The sequence below is a fragment of the Gadus morhua genome, chromosome 14 (genome assembly GCF_902167405.1).
Source record: "Gadus morhua chromosome 14, gadMor3.0, whole genome shotgun sequence".
NCBI classification, from domain to species: Eukaryota; Metazoa; Chordata; class Actinopteri; order Gadiformes; family Gadidae; genus Gadus; species Gadus morhua.
The window spans coordinates 11,299,583-11,311,237 of record NC_044061.1 but is presented as its reverse complement, the minus strand read 5'-3'; the positions used below and the strand labels follow the sequence as shown (position 1 = coordinate 11,311,237).

At 38.2% G+C, this 11,655-nt stretch overlaps 2 protein-coding genes across 3 annotated transcripts; both read right to left on the bottom strand.

Annotated features, from left to right (window-relative positions):
• Positions 1-10: 10 nt before the first annotated feature.
• Positions 11-1,717, bottom strand: clec3a (C-type lectin domain family 3, member A). 2 transcript variants are annotated; one of them, XM_030376064.1, is made up of 3 exons: positions 1,398-1,717; positions 1,235-1,315; positions 11-874 (listed from the first exon to the last, which is right to left on the bottom strand). In XM_030376064.1, exons 1-3 carry the CDS (start codon positions 1,504-1,506, stop codon positions 477-479), a joined length of 588 nt encoding a protein of 195 aa, XP_030231924.1. In that variant the 5' UTR covers positions 1,507-1,717; the 3' UTR covers positions 11-476. The 2 variants fall into 2 exon arrangements, with proteins under 2 accessions (XP_030231924.1, XP_030231925.1); XM_030376065.1 differs by having other exon boundaries at positions 1,235-1,312; positions 1,398-1,698.
• A 1,552-nt stretch (positions 1,718-3,269) lies between these two features.
• vat1l (vesicle amine transport 1-like) lies at positions 3,270-11,625 on the bottom strand. The gene is made up of 9 exons (XM_030377734.1): positions 10,767-11,625; positions 10,183-10,312; positions 9,780-9,995; positions 9,161-9,303; positions 7,802-7,905; positions 7,508-7,563; positions 7,184-7,378; positions 5,312-5,395; positions 3,270-5,067 (listed from the first exon to the last, which is right to left on the bottom strand). Exons 1-9 carry the CDS (start codon positions 10,991-10,993, stop codon positions 4,969-4,971), a joined length of 1,254 nt encoding a protein of 417 aa, XP_030233594.1. The 5' UTR covers positions 10,994-11,625; the 3' UTR covers positions 3,270-4,968.
• Between the last annotated feature and the right edge of the window lie 30 nt (positions 11,626-11,655).

Here is an 11,655-nt window from a genome sequence, read left to right as displayed (position 1 = left end):
AATCAAATAATTGTGAGGTTTTTATTTATCGACTTTATTTATTTGGCATATGTTACTTCTCTTTGCATACTTGAGGTGACTTTTCACTCATTAGACACATTCCAGATGTATCCTTGCAATCATAATGAGACAATACAGTATTCTTCTTCTTGCGCCTTACTTGTACCTTATTTATCAGAACACAATGGATATGTATCAAATGGTTGTTCTTTTGATTATATATTAATGGCCACAGTTGTACTACATACTTTGCTATGATCTTTTTTGTTTATTTATACATTAGACATCATAAACAAGTATAGCAAAATCCAGGTAAATTGTGAGATAATTTAAGATTAACTGTAGGAGTAATTATGACAATTTTGGGGAAAGCTGCATTGGATAATATAAACAAAAGAGAATGTCTTTAATAATGACCAGCACAAATTACCTTCAGGGTCAACAGCCATTCAGGTCCCTTCCAGAGCTAAACTAATTTATGGAATAAGATATTCACAAATGTATTTTTTCTGGCTGCGGCAGACCTCATCATACCACTTTCCTTGTGCAGCCACTGACAGAACAACACAGCTCTCCCTCTTGGTTCCTGTGGGTTGCTTCTTGGAGCGGTCCCAGTTCCAGAAGCTGATGGGCATACTGTTGACATCAACATACTGGCCCTCTTTCACAATGTCAGCTACTCCAATCCAAAAGTCCTTGGAACCCGGAGAACTCCGCTTTGCATAGTCTTTCAGCTCGTTGTTTTCGTTCACGTCTCGAGGCGTCGCAAGGGTGCCCCCCTGTGCGATGCAGTCTTCGTTTGCTTCGTGGTAGTGCTTTGGTTCCTCGATAGTGAGATAGCACTTTCCGACGGCTTTGATCCCTCGCAGACAAACTGAGAAGCCCAAAGCAAATGCCTTTATGAGTCGCATTAAATATCTTCTGATTATTAACCACTTCATACTATAACCATGCTATCTCTTAGTCACGGGAAGGCCATAATCAGATACATTGTGGTATATGAAGTGTTCTCACTCCCACAAAGATGAGCCTTATGTGAGCCTGAACCCACCTGGTCGTTGCAACACAATGACCTTGTGTGCAATGGTAAGGTTTTAAAAATAAATCACTTTGTTGAGTAGATAGAATTACCTCAGCCATGCTAAATAACTTAAATGTACTGAAACACGTAGAAACGCTTTCTTTAAATAGTGGGGTTTATCAGCTATAATATTAATAGAAAATGTGTAAATACCTGTCTGCAAAGCCTGGATTTCCTTTAAGGAGTTGACCTCTTGCCAGAGCTTTTCTAACTGGGATTTGACGTCGTCATCTTCTGAAGCAACATAAAATGGTACAATATCATTAAGAGCATATCCACAAAATACCTTACCTCGGGTGCAATATTGATGTGTTACCTGTCTGTTGACCTGGCACAGCCTTTCTGGTACGAGATGGGCGGCAAGATGTTTCTTGGACCAAGGAAATAAAAAGCACCAGAAAGATAAAGAGGACCAAGCGCACCATGTCTATGGCCAATGGATAACACAATTGTAGCTGCAAGACACGTATACTGTCAACAGGGACCAGGTATACAGTGGACGGTGCCTTATATACAGACCCTCTCTGTGTCCTTTAGTGTTTCATTTCTATTGGCTCAAATTATGTTAGGGTCCTTCCAAACATCAGGAAGAGGAGGGGGTTCCGTATGGGTGGAGGGATCAACAACGACTTCCCTGTCTCAAAGCCATTCATAAATATTTGCCTGGGACATGGTGCACGAAGCAGTTTCTCTTTCATTTCACAAACAAGCAGTAAATTCATGGTGTGCTTCACTGTTACAGAGTGTTCTGTATGAGTAAATAGGTATGTTGCTGTAGTAGATTTAGATCATTTTACCTTCTCGTGATAAATTTAGTCTACCTTATTCTAGAAAACACCCAAATAAATGTACAGTAATAGAAACGGGTTAGCAATTCGTGAACTGTACAGTGGGTTCTGAGATGTGTACCTTGCTACAAATGTGTTGTGTTCCCTGAATATCATAACATAATATTGTATAATAACTGGTGACCTTATTCAGGTAACAATATATAACATTTTCCTTGTTAGAAAATAGTTCAATATTACTATTTCATAGATGGCTTGAATGTGTCTAAACGTAAGGCTTCTCTAAAAATAAAGACTGAAACAAGAAAAGGTATTTTTAGAGTGTGATATTGCAGACCAGCGGAGCAGGGGATCTGTGTGGGAAAACGTTCTGGCAGATGGACAGAACCTTAGAAAAGGATTAAAAAATAAAACCTATGGCAAATGCCCACACGTGTAATAAACAGTATGCATTCGAATAAATGATATATAATTGTAGCAAATCATCTCATTATAATGTTGAGATCATGAGAATTATATTATTTTCATTCATTAACGGTGATGGCAGTGATAGAAATGTAACATGCAATATGGATTGTCACAATAAACAAAGACATTGCTTATTTAGGTTATAAGCAATAGATCCGTTTCACAGATGCATCATTGTAAGACTAACACAGGTGTCCCTCATAGCACAAATTATGAGTCGGTTCTTTTTATGTACCAGGGCACGGGTAGCAGACCGAACTAGTAAAGTATGGCTACTATCCATGCACTGGTACATTAAAAGGAGCAGACTCATAATTTATGTCATGAGGTACACTGACCTATGTTTGTTCTACAAAGGAAGCACTTATATATCTATGTATCTATTCTATGATTTCATGGCCCTCTGTCCCTTTCAAATAAGGCCTATGTTACACTTTAAATTATGGAGATGGTTGTGATGGAGATGCTACCACAACCTTGACATCATTACAATTATGTTTAAAGTATTAATCTCAATGCAAACTTTTGTTGCTTGGCAACAATTTTGATGTCTTGAGGAACTGCATTGCTTGGTTGAAAAAGAAGATCATTTGGTTCAAAAAATGTTCTCATTTTATGTTTCTGTGTCTCTTGATTGTAAAATCTAATTAGGTGGAATATAGTAACCGTTACAGTTACCGTTTCATGACTGCATTAAGAAACGAGAGGCCGTGGTTAAGTTATTTTAGAACAGCTAGGGGGCGTTGTTAGGCCCAAGCAGAGCCGACATCCACTGACATCTCTAAACAGACATGGTACCCTACAAGCTGAGACCTTTCCAACAACTTGATTGGTCTTGTTCTATGACGCGTGAAAAAAATCCCAAGGCTCCCATAGTGAGGTGTGTCTGATGTGGATTCGAAGAACACGGACAATTGAATATGACAAAAATCTTAAATTGGATAAATGTGCATTTTTATTGTCCAAAACAAGTCACATGTAAATCATATTCCAGAAATGTTTTACTTTACATTTACTTTCTTAATTTCAATGGCTTGCCATTTGAAGAAATGTTTTGTATAGTTTTATGGCACTTAAAGTACGAGGCACTGACAGGTAAACAAATGCTAGTGTCCATTAAAGTATGTTTAATGGATACCATAGTAACAGTAATGAAACTGCGCTTCTTGACAACAAGGATAACGCATTGATAATCCCAAAGCAATAACTTTACTGAACATTGAACTAGATTCAGTTAAACTACTAATCATTCCAACAGAAAGCATGTGCCATATTATGGCCCTTGAATACGAGGCACTAGCAGGTAAACATAAAATTGCACATACACACAAACAGACCATTTCAATTTGGGCTACATGCATTATGTACTATAACATCGCTCCGACCCATTATAATACCTAGTGTTAAGAACATAAATGTAGACAGAAGACAGTCCTTAAAGTGGCAGACAACAATAGCCATAACTTATCACAGAGTAATGTATACCACACACCTACATAATATCTTTTGATATATAAATGTTAAATGAATATACACCTCAAATCAGCTAATAAACTCAGTTTTTGAAGGACTAAAGGGTTTGAGCTGAATCTCTCCCTCACTGTTCTGTGTTGTAATTGCTCAAAGTCTGAAACTGTCAATCAAAGTGCTATGAGTTAAAGTTGACAGTAGAGCAGTGTCATTTCACAAAAAAGGCATCAGCTTAATGTCAGCGCAGGCATGTGTTTCAACTACTTAATACAGCAATATACCAGAAGTAAGCACAAATACATTTTTGTATTTGTGCTTGAAAACATAAATACATTTCTTACATCGAATGATTAAAGATTTTGGACTATATCATTTTCATAACATAATTAAAAGGGAATTTGATATTTCTGTTCTCAATCACTCTCCTCAATCACAAGTGGTTTACAGTCTTGGTCCAGAAATCTTTATAATTCTTTCTAGAAATGTTATGGCGCCAAATACATGTATATATTCAAATCTGGCATGTACTTAATTATTTATAAGCATATTTCAAAATACTAACACATTCTGGTTCAACACTAGATATACATGAAAAAAGCACTGGCGTCCCACTTTGTATACGACAACACAGCTGGGAACTTAAAAATATATATATACTCATTTTCTGGCACATTCGAGTTATGATTCACTTCCATGGGTCTGCACACATCCCCCATAACATAACTCTGTGTACAATAAGAAGACAAGCCACTAAGGATAGAATTTGTTTCCTTTGCGCTGTTCCAATAAAACATTATTGTATCCCTATTCAAGTCTTTCAAAAACCTTATCTCTACCTTGCAGGGGCGGTTATGTTTCCAAGCAACTACATGGATGGATGCAAACAAAATCGAATTACCGGACTAGCTTCACACGTCACTTAAGGGTTGCACCGACTGTTGAATTAACAATCTTGACTACCCTAACGTTTACCTTTATTCCAGTGATCTAATGACCTGAAAACCTACAACAGACACGTGTACATGCACGCACACATTGAAACAAATCTACACACATGCACACACACAGCAAGCTCTATTTTAAGTTTCCTGATGATCTCCAGGGTGAGGGTGAGTGAGTGTGTAGAACCGTATTTTGCAGTATATCTGTCTTCCTGCTGGCCTACTGTATGAAAGGCATTCGTTCCTTATTGTCATTGTCTCCTTCAGGATCTTCCTCTTCCTCGCCAGCCTCACTAGTCTCTGTGCTGTCATTTGCCATCTAGTAGTAAAGCAGAATGAAAATCAAACATTTTGGTATAATCTAGCATTTACAATTTTATGAAGCACAATAAATCTGCATCGGAATGATCTGTGTGTTTAGAATGCAGCATTAAAGGTAAATGTCTAATGATTTGTTGCTATACATCTTTGAAATTATGTTTTAAAAGCAGAAGCCCTTGTATTACCCAATTACTAAAAATAAAGAATTAAATATCTATGATGATGTAATTAACGCATGTTACCAAAGGAGTAGGAGACTTCTCAATGTCCAGTATTAGTTTTCCTACATTTCCTCTGTCATGGATTCTTTGCATGGCCTCTTTCACCTGAATGTAAAACATAACAAAACTTCAAACATGCTTTTCAAGTGTTTAGTGCACACTCATTGTAAATATCTAACTTTAATTATTGGCTAACATTTGAATAAGCTTGATATCCATTCAATTAAATGTTAAAACAAGGACATTTGAAATATTGAATGACCACTGTGTTCATGTATTATTTGGGGGCATCTACATGAATGTGGGAAAAACACATTTCTGGCAGATCAATTTCCCTACAAAATGTGCCACTCTAAGGGATAACACAGACACATGTTCAGTTAAGTTTTTGGCTTGGCCACCCAAGCTAATCAGAAAGTAGGGAAAGGCTTGCCAAAGAAATGCCTGCCGGGTCTCCTTGGCAAAATGTGAACTTCAAGAACCCTATTTCATGAGGAGATACTGACCAGATTGTGAACCATTTCTTGGATTCATCCCATTTAGAGAAAAATATCTTGCGCCAAAACTGAATGTTAAATAAGGTCTTAAGGGTCAAACTATTTCTGGATCCTACTTCAGTGTTCAGGCTCGGTACAGAATCGCCAGTAACAAATATGCATGAAACAGGCTTGCGAGATAAAAACTGTTTGAAATGCACAAGATTATTTTGAGAATGATGAATAGAGGTGCCGTTCTTCCTCCTCAGGATTTGAGAAAGTGAAGGAAGACATATACTATTCATATTGTGTTTTGAACCTTATATCTCTCTGGGTAAATTAACATTAATAGTAATATACCAAATTAGACTCAAAGCTTATTCTTCTCATGGAAGCTCGTAAGGCTGTAACAAGGTAGTGTTAAGGTTAACTTTTCACAAAATGTTAGAGAGGATTCCATGTATTGCAATCCTATCATCGAGAAACAAATGCTTGTAGTGGCTTGTTTGGAAGCTATTGTCGTGCAAGCATTAATTTGCTTAATGAAATGGTGCGAACAAAGGCCAGAGCATAAATAGGTCAGGCACAGTTCAATGCGCTAAGTCGACCACACAATATTGTCAGTCTTATTATCATGTCAAATGAGGGTCTATCATCCTTTGGCGTATTGCATTTGTTTCACTTGTATCAGCATGTGGAGCTCACAATTTGGAATAAATCAGGATGAATCTGCATGCCGCTATTTGAATCTGACACATACTCGCAAACATTTCAACCGAAGGTGGAAAAACAAGAATGGGAGAATGTGACCCTAAGAAATGCCTGTTCTTTTTTTAATCAAACACACAAGTGAAGGTAGGCTAGTACCTCTGGTGTACTGAGCCACTGTGTTTTAATGAGATTCCTAATGGGCACCGGTTCCAGCCAGTGCCCTGAAGTTGCTGCCAAGTTACCAAGTGGAGAAGAGAGGGGAGGCAAACATTTGAAAAAATAAAAGAAGCGGTTCAAAAAAAGAGACCTTTTTCATTGATATATCTTATTTGCCTCTGCATCTCTGCCAACAAAGCCCACTCTGCGCATCCAGAAGGCACAGGCGTCTACATCCTGTTGATTGAGGGGTGTTGTGGCAGACGTAGTGCCTTTTAGGCGGCCTGTTGTGAAATCATTTTCAAAGGAAGATATAGCCCACACACCGTCTGTGGGTAAATGTCAGCCGCAGAGAAGATGGCAACATCTCATAGAAGCTGTGGCGATCCAAACAGACCTCCCCTCATTCAATGCTGTTAACCAAACTCCCGTTCCAAAAAACGTCATGTTTCTGCTCTGCGCCCCTCCATTTAGTCGGCAACTTCAAATCCCATCACCTTCCTGCCAGTTAAATATCATCTGGAAGGGGCATGTTTGGGAGGGGACTTACCTCTTCCAGGGCCCAAAGTGAGTCGACGACTGGCTTGATCCTCCCTTGATTGTAAAGAGACAACAGTTTGTCCATCACTGTCTTCACCCGAACCCCTCCCCCCTGTTTAAAGAGGAGGTTGAGGAGGGAGAATCCGGCCATCACTTTGTTCTCCTCGTAGAGTTTGAATGGGTTCACCTTCTCCACTTGCCACCACTGCAGATACCAGATACATACACAAACTATTATTTTATATCTCAGACGATCATGTTAGTCTTCACATAATGTTCATTTGTCTGTGATCACTTTATTTGATAGGCTGCGTTGCAGCTATAATTCACTCACAGATTTTGCGATGCTGAAAAAACTCTTTGTTTCACCTGTGACCATGTTTGATGCACCTGAAAAGAAGAAATTATGACTTTGGTAAAATTAGTGAACATAACTTGGAAAAATAATTTTATTTGTGCTTTAAGGTTGTTTACATTCCTATTGTCCCTAAAAACAGACACAAAACATGCCCTCCAATCCATTTTCTATTATCATTTATTTATATCCATTTTCAATTGAACTGAAATGGGGCCTGTGAAGTTACAATAAATCATAACTTAATGAACAAAATGAATAAAAGGTCCAAACCATAGAGGACGTATGCTCCAAGAGGCTTAAGCAGAGCAAGGCCTTTCCCAGTGTGCTCGCCACTAAGACAGTCCAAAACAATGTCAACACCCTCCGGTGAAATCCTTCAAACACAAACACATTAAATTAATGGCATGATCTAAACATTTCATCATATTCAGTTGCATGGACATAATTTGTCTTATCTGTAGTATTTTGATAGGACGGCAACAATTAAATACTGAAGGAGGAAGAGTGGTCACAACTACAATTTAAACAACAGTGGTAGAAGCTATTTTATTTTAAGTTGTATCTGTTTCACACTTGAATGATACCAATGTAAGATGTGCAATCCATTGATTGGTACTGGTTAATGTGTGAATATAATGTGGATATGAGATGAAATATCTCATATCCACATTATGATGATTTTATGACGATAAGTGTGAAATAAATAACAACCTAAGCTAGTGTCTATACTTCTTCATTAAATCCGTTGAGGTAAATCATATTCACACAACCAGTGTTACCCTAATCAGCTTCACTCATTTAGATTACTTATATATACTGAGTTAATTGAATAGCATAAGAAAAGTAAAAAATATTGATCAGCCATACTCCAATATGAAGGAATGAGGCTTGATTGAAAAAAAAAAAATTGTATCTTCCTGGCTTGTAGCCTTTCAGGAATCTTTTTGGCTCGAGTGCCTAGTCTGGTGATACCAATGCTCTGACATGTGGTACCAAACCTCTCTGCAGAAAAGGCTATCCTGTGGCTATGCTCATGATCCTGGGAGAAGTGGGCAAAAAAGAATGCACCGGCTGACAATATGCTCTAGTGTTTATAGCATTAAGCATACAAATGTTGATGATATTACAACAATACCAAAACCTTTCTCACTGGAAAGATATCAAAATATCTTATTTGCAAAGCAATTGCTTGCCTCTACGCAAATCAACGTTGTAATATGGTTTTAATTGAATAAAAAATGAATCAGACATCCACCCATTATTGGTTCTGCTGGGCGGCGTAGGCTACCAGTAGGTAAGAGCCACCACCCTGCATTGTTGTTGTTCTCAGAGATGAGCCATGTGTTGCCATGGGTACAAAAGCCATAAAAGATGGAATAAGGCGACGTGTGGCATTAGCATTTGTACAACACCCTGTTCTTTCAGCGTGGTCTATTATTTGATCAAATTCTAGAGGGGAACAATGTTTTGTGGATGTATAATTGAATGGTCAAAAATCAAGCAACTGAAGATTGAAAAAATGCTGTAATTTAGCATGGTAACAATGACTCTTCTAAAAATAAATGGTTGTCAACGTGGTTTGTAGAAATTGAGTCAGAATAATCTCCAGTAGACAGTTTCCATTCTTACTTTTTCACTTCTTGTACATAATCCGCATTTCTGTCAAATATGTGGGTGACTGAGTCTCTGATGGCTACGTGTTTGGAACATGAGGCAATTCCAAACACAGTGACATTTGGCACGCTGGAGCAGAGCTGAGCTACTGCTTGACCCTGAAACAGCAATTTAAATGGTTATTAGTCTCTAAACGACAACCGATGGAATGATTGGGGAAAATGGGTTGCTCTGAAACCAACGGCATGCACATAAACACAAACAGAATAGCTACATTGCAATTATGTCCATGAGCTTTTGTTCATCTCTGCATGTTTTGAATCATAAAGAGATGTCAGTGTTGCTAGTTAGAAACATGTGATGTGTTGTATACAATGCCAGTAACAGATTATTTTTTAATTCATGCAATTGCATAAATGCGTTATGAATGTCTTATGAATGTGTTAAGAATAACTTGAGGATGAATGATCTCTCGGGTATAAAATCTGGATCAATGAAAAGTTTAAAAGCTCCATAACGCTGAGGTTTACAGTAGTGCTTATGCCTATTCAGATGTTATTCTACATTAAGAATAACATAATAATAACATAGCACATTTTCCCTCAACCCCCCGGGAGTAAGTAGGCTTACTTACCACACTACCTCCAGCTGAATGGACCAACACAGACATTCCTTCTCTGAGATTTGCGACTTCAAAGAGCATCATATAAGCAGCTACATAGTTCAATGAGAAGGCTGCAGCCTCTTGAAAACTCATTTTGTCTGGCATCTTGTAGACATAGTCCACTGGAGTACAAACCACCTCTGCCCAGGCATTGTAACACACAAATGCCATCACTCTGTCCCCTATCTACAACAAAAATGATAGTTGAAATAGTTATAACAGCCACTACAAGATGAGAGGGAATGTTTGTATTTCTGGGTATGCAAGACAGATATGTTGTAATGGAATTTTAAATTAAATACTAACAGCAGCTATAAAATGGTGCAAAACAAATACTTAATTCGACATATTTATCTCAAACATTGACACTTACTTCGAACCCATGGGTGTTTTCACCAATGGACTCAACTATCCCAGAACATTCGAATCCGGGTATTAGAGGAGGTTTAGGTGGACTGTCAATATTCCCCTGGCGAACCATCAGGTCCACGAAGTTCAAACCACTAGAGTGGTTTCAGTCATATGGAATAAATGAAAAAGGCGTTGAAACGATGACTATTTATATGATATTTTCAGTCACAATCATTCGATTATTTAGAGATTGCGTACAAGCTTCCACATATTTGGCAATGTTGTGAGACAAAAGTTATAATTTGAAAAGTTAATAACACAAATTTAAAGTAATATCCAACGTATGGAAAAAAGACAACGCACTGAAAAGTGCAATATGTTGATTCAGCCTTTAGCCAATAGTTTGTTCTGATGAACAAGAATCTGTGGAAACCTGTTGCTTTTATATAAATTGCGCATTCCGCTTCAATTTGACAACAATGACGCATGTCGGTCTGGCTTGACACTGAGACACTGGGATGTAGCCTAATTAAGCAGTCCATTGAAACCTGCTGCAACCATTTAACACGAGCGTTAACTGTGAGAAATCAAACAAGCCATATTTACCATGCCTTAACGCGGATCTTCACTTCACCATGCTGTGGCTCTGGCATGGTCTTCTTGGTTACCCTGAGTTTGTTGAGACCTCCGAAGCCTGCTAATATCACCGCTCGCATCTCTTTAGGGTCAATGGAAGATGCAACGTTTTCGGCCTCTACGACAAAATTATTTTCGATCATATGTTCTGTTTCTTCCTCTGCGATGTCCGCCGAATCTGTAGTAACGTTAGCCATGTCGCTGACCGAGGATCCACAGGTTCTGTTCTCCTTTTCTCTTCCGACCTGGTGCGCAGTATATGGAGAGTGTACACAGAGTGGAGTCTAGCCGCTAAATGCTGCAAGGCGAAGACAGTGCCTTTCTTACCCAGGATGACCAGACATTTCTCTCAATCTCAACACTGGACATCAAATGGCTTATCTGTATTTCACACAACTTAAATGATGATCTCCCTGTATAGGGTGCATTATTACAATTATATCCTCGAAACGTCAAGCATGAATTGGAAATAATTGTTGAACCAATCGCATCTAGTGCAATGCACACCACCTACAGGTTTATTTTATAGCAACATTAAGATGCTTGCATCATCTTGCCAAATGCTTTAAAATATTTAAGCCATGCTTGTCTTTGTTTACACACATAAATATACATACATTACTCGTCAACCAACTATTGGCTAACTGATATTATGTTATGGGATTTATTAAGGGGGTTAAGTGCGGTATGCACACTTCAAAAATATGTCTGTTTTAGTTCCTGGTAGTACATCTAAGTGTGTAGACTTTTAATATCCTGAGCCGAATAGCATGATATTAGTTTATCATAGTATAACATCAAGCTCCAAATTAAAATGTGCGTCTCAAAAGCCCACCTTTTGGGGGCGCTATTGGGTAAA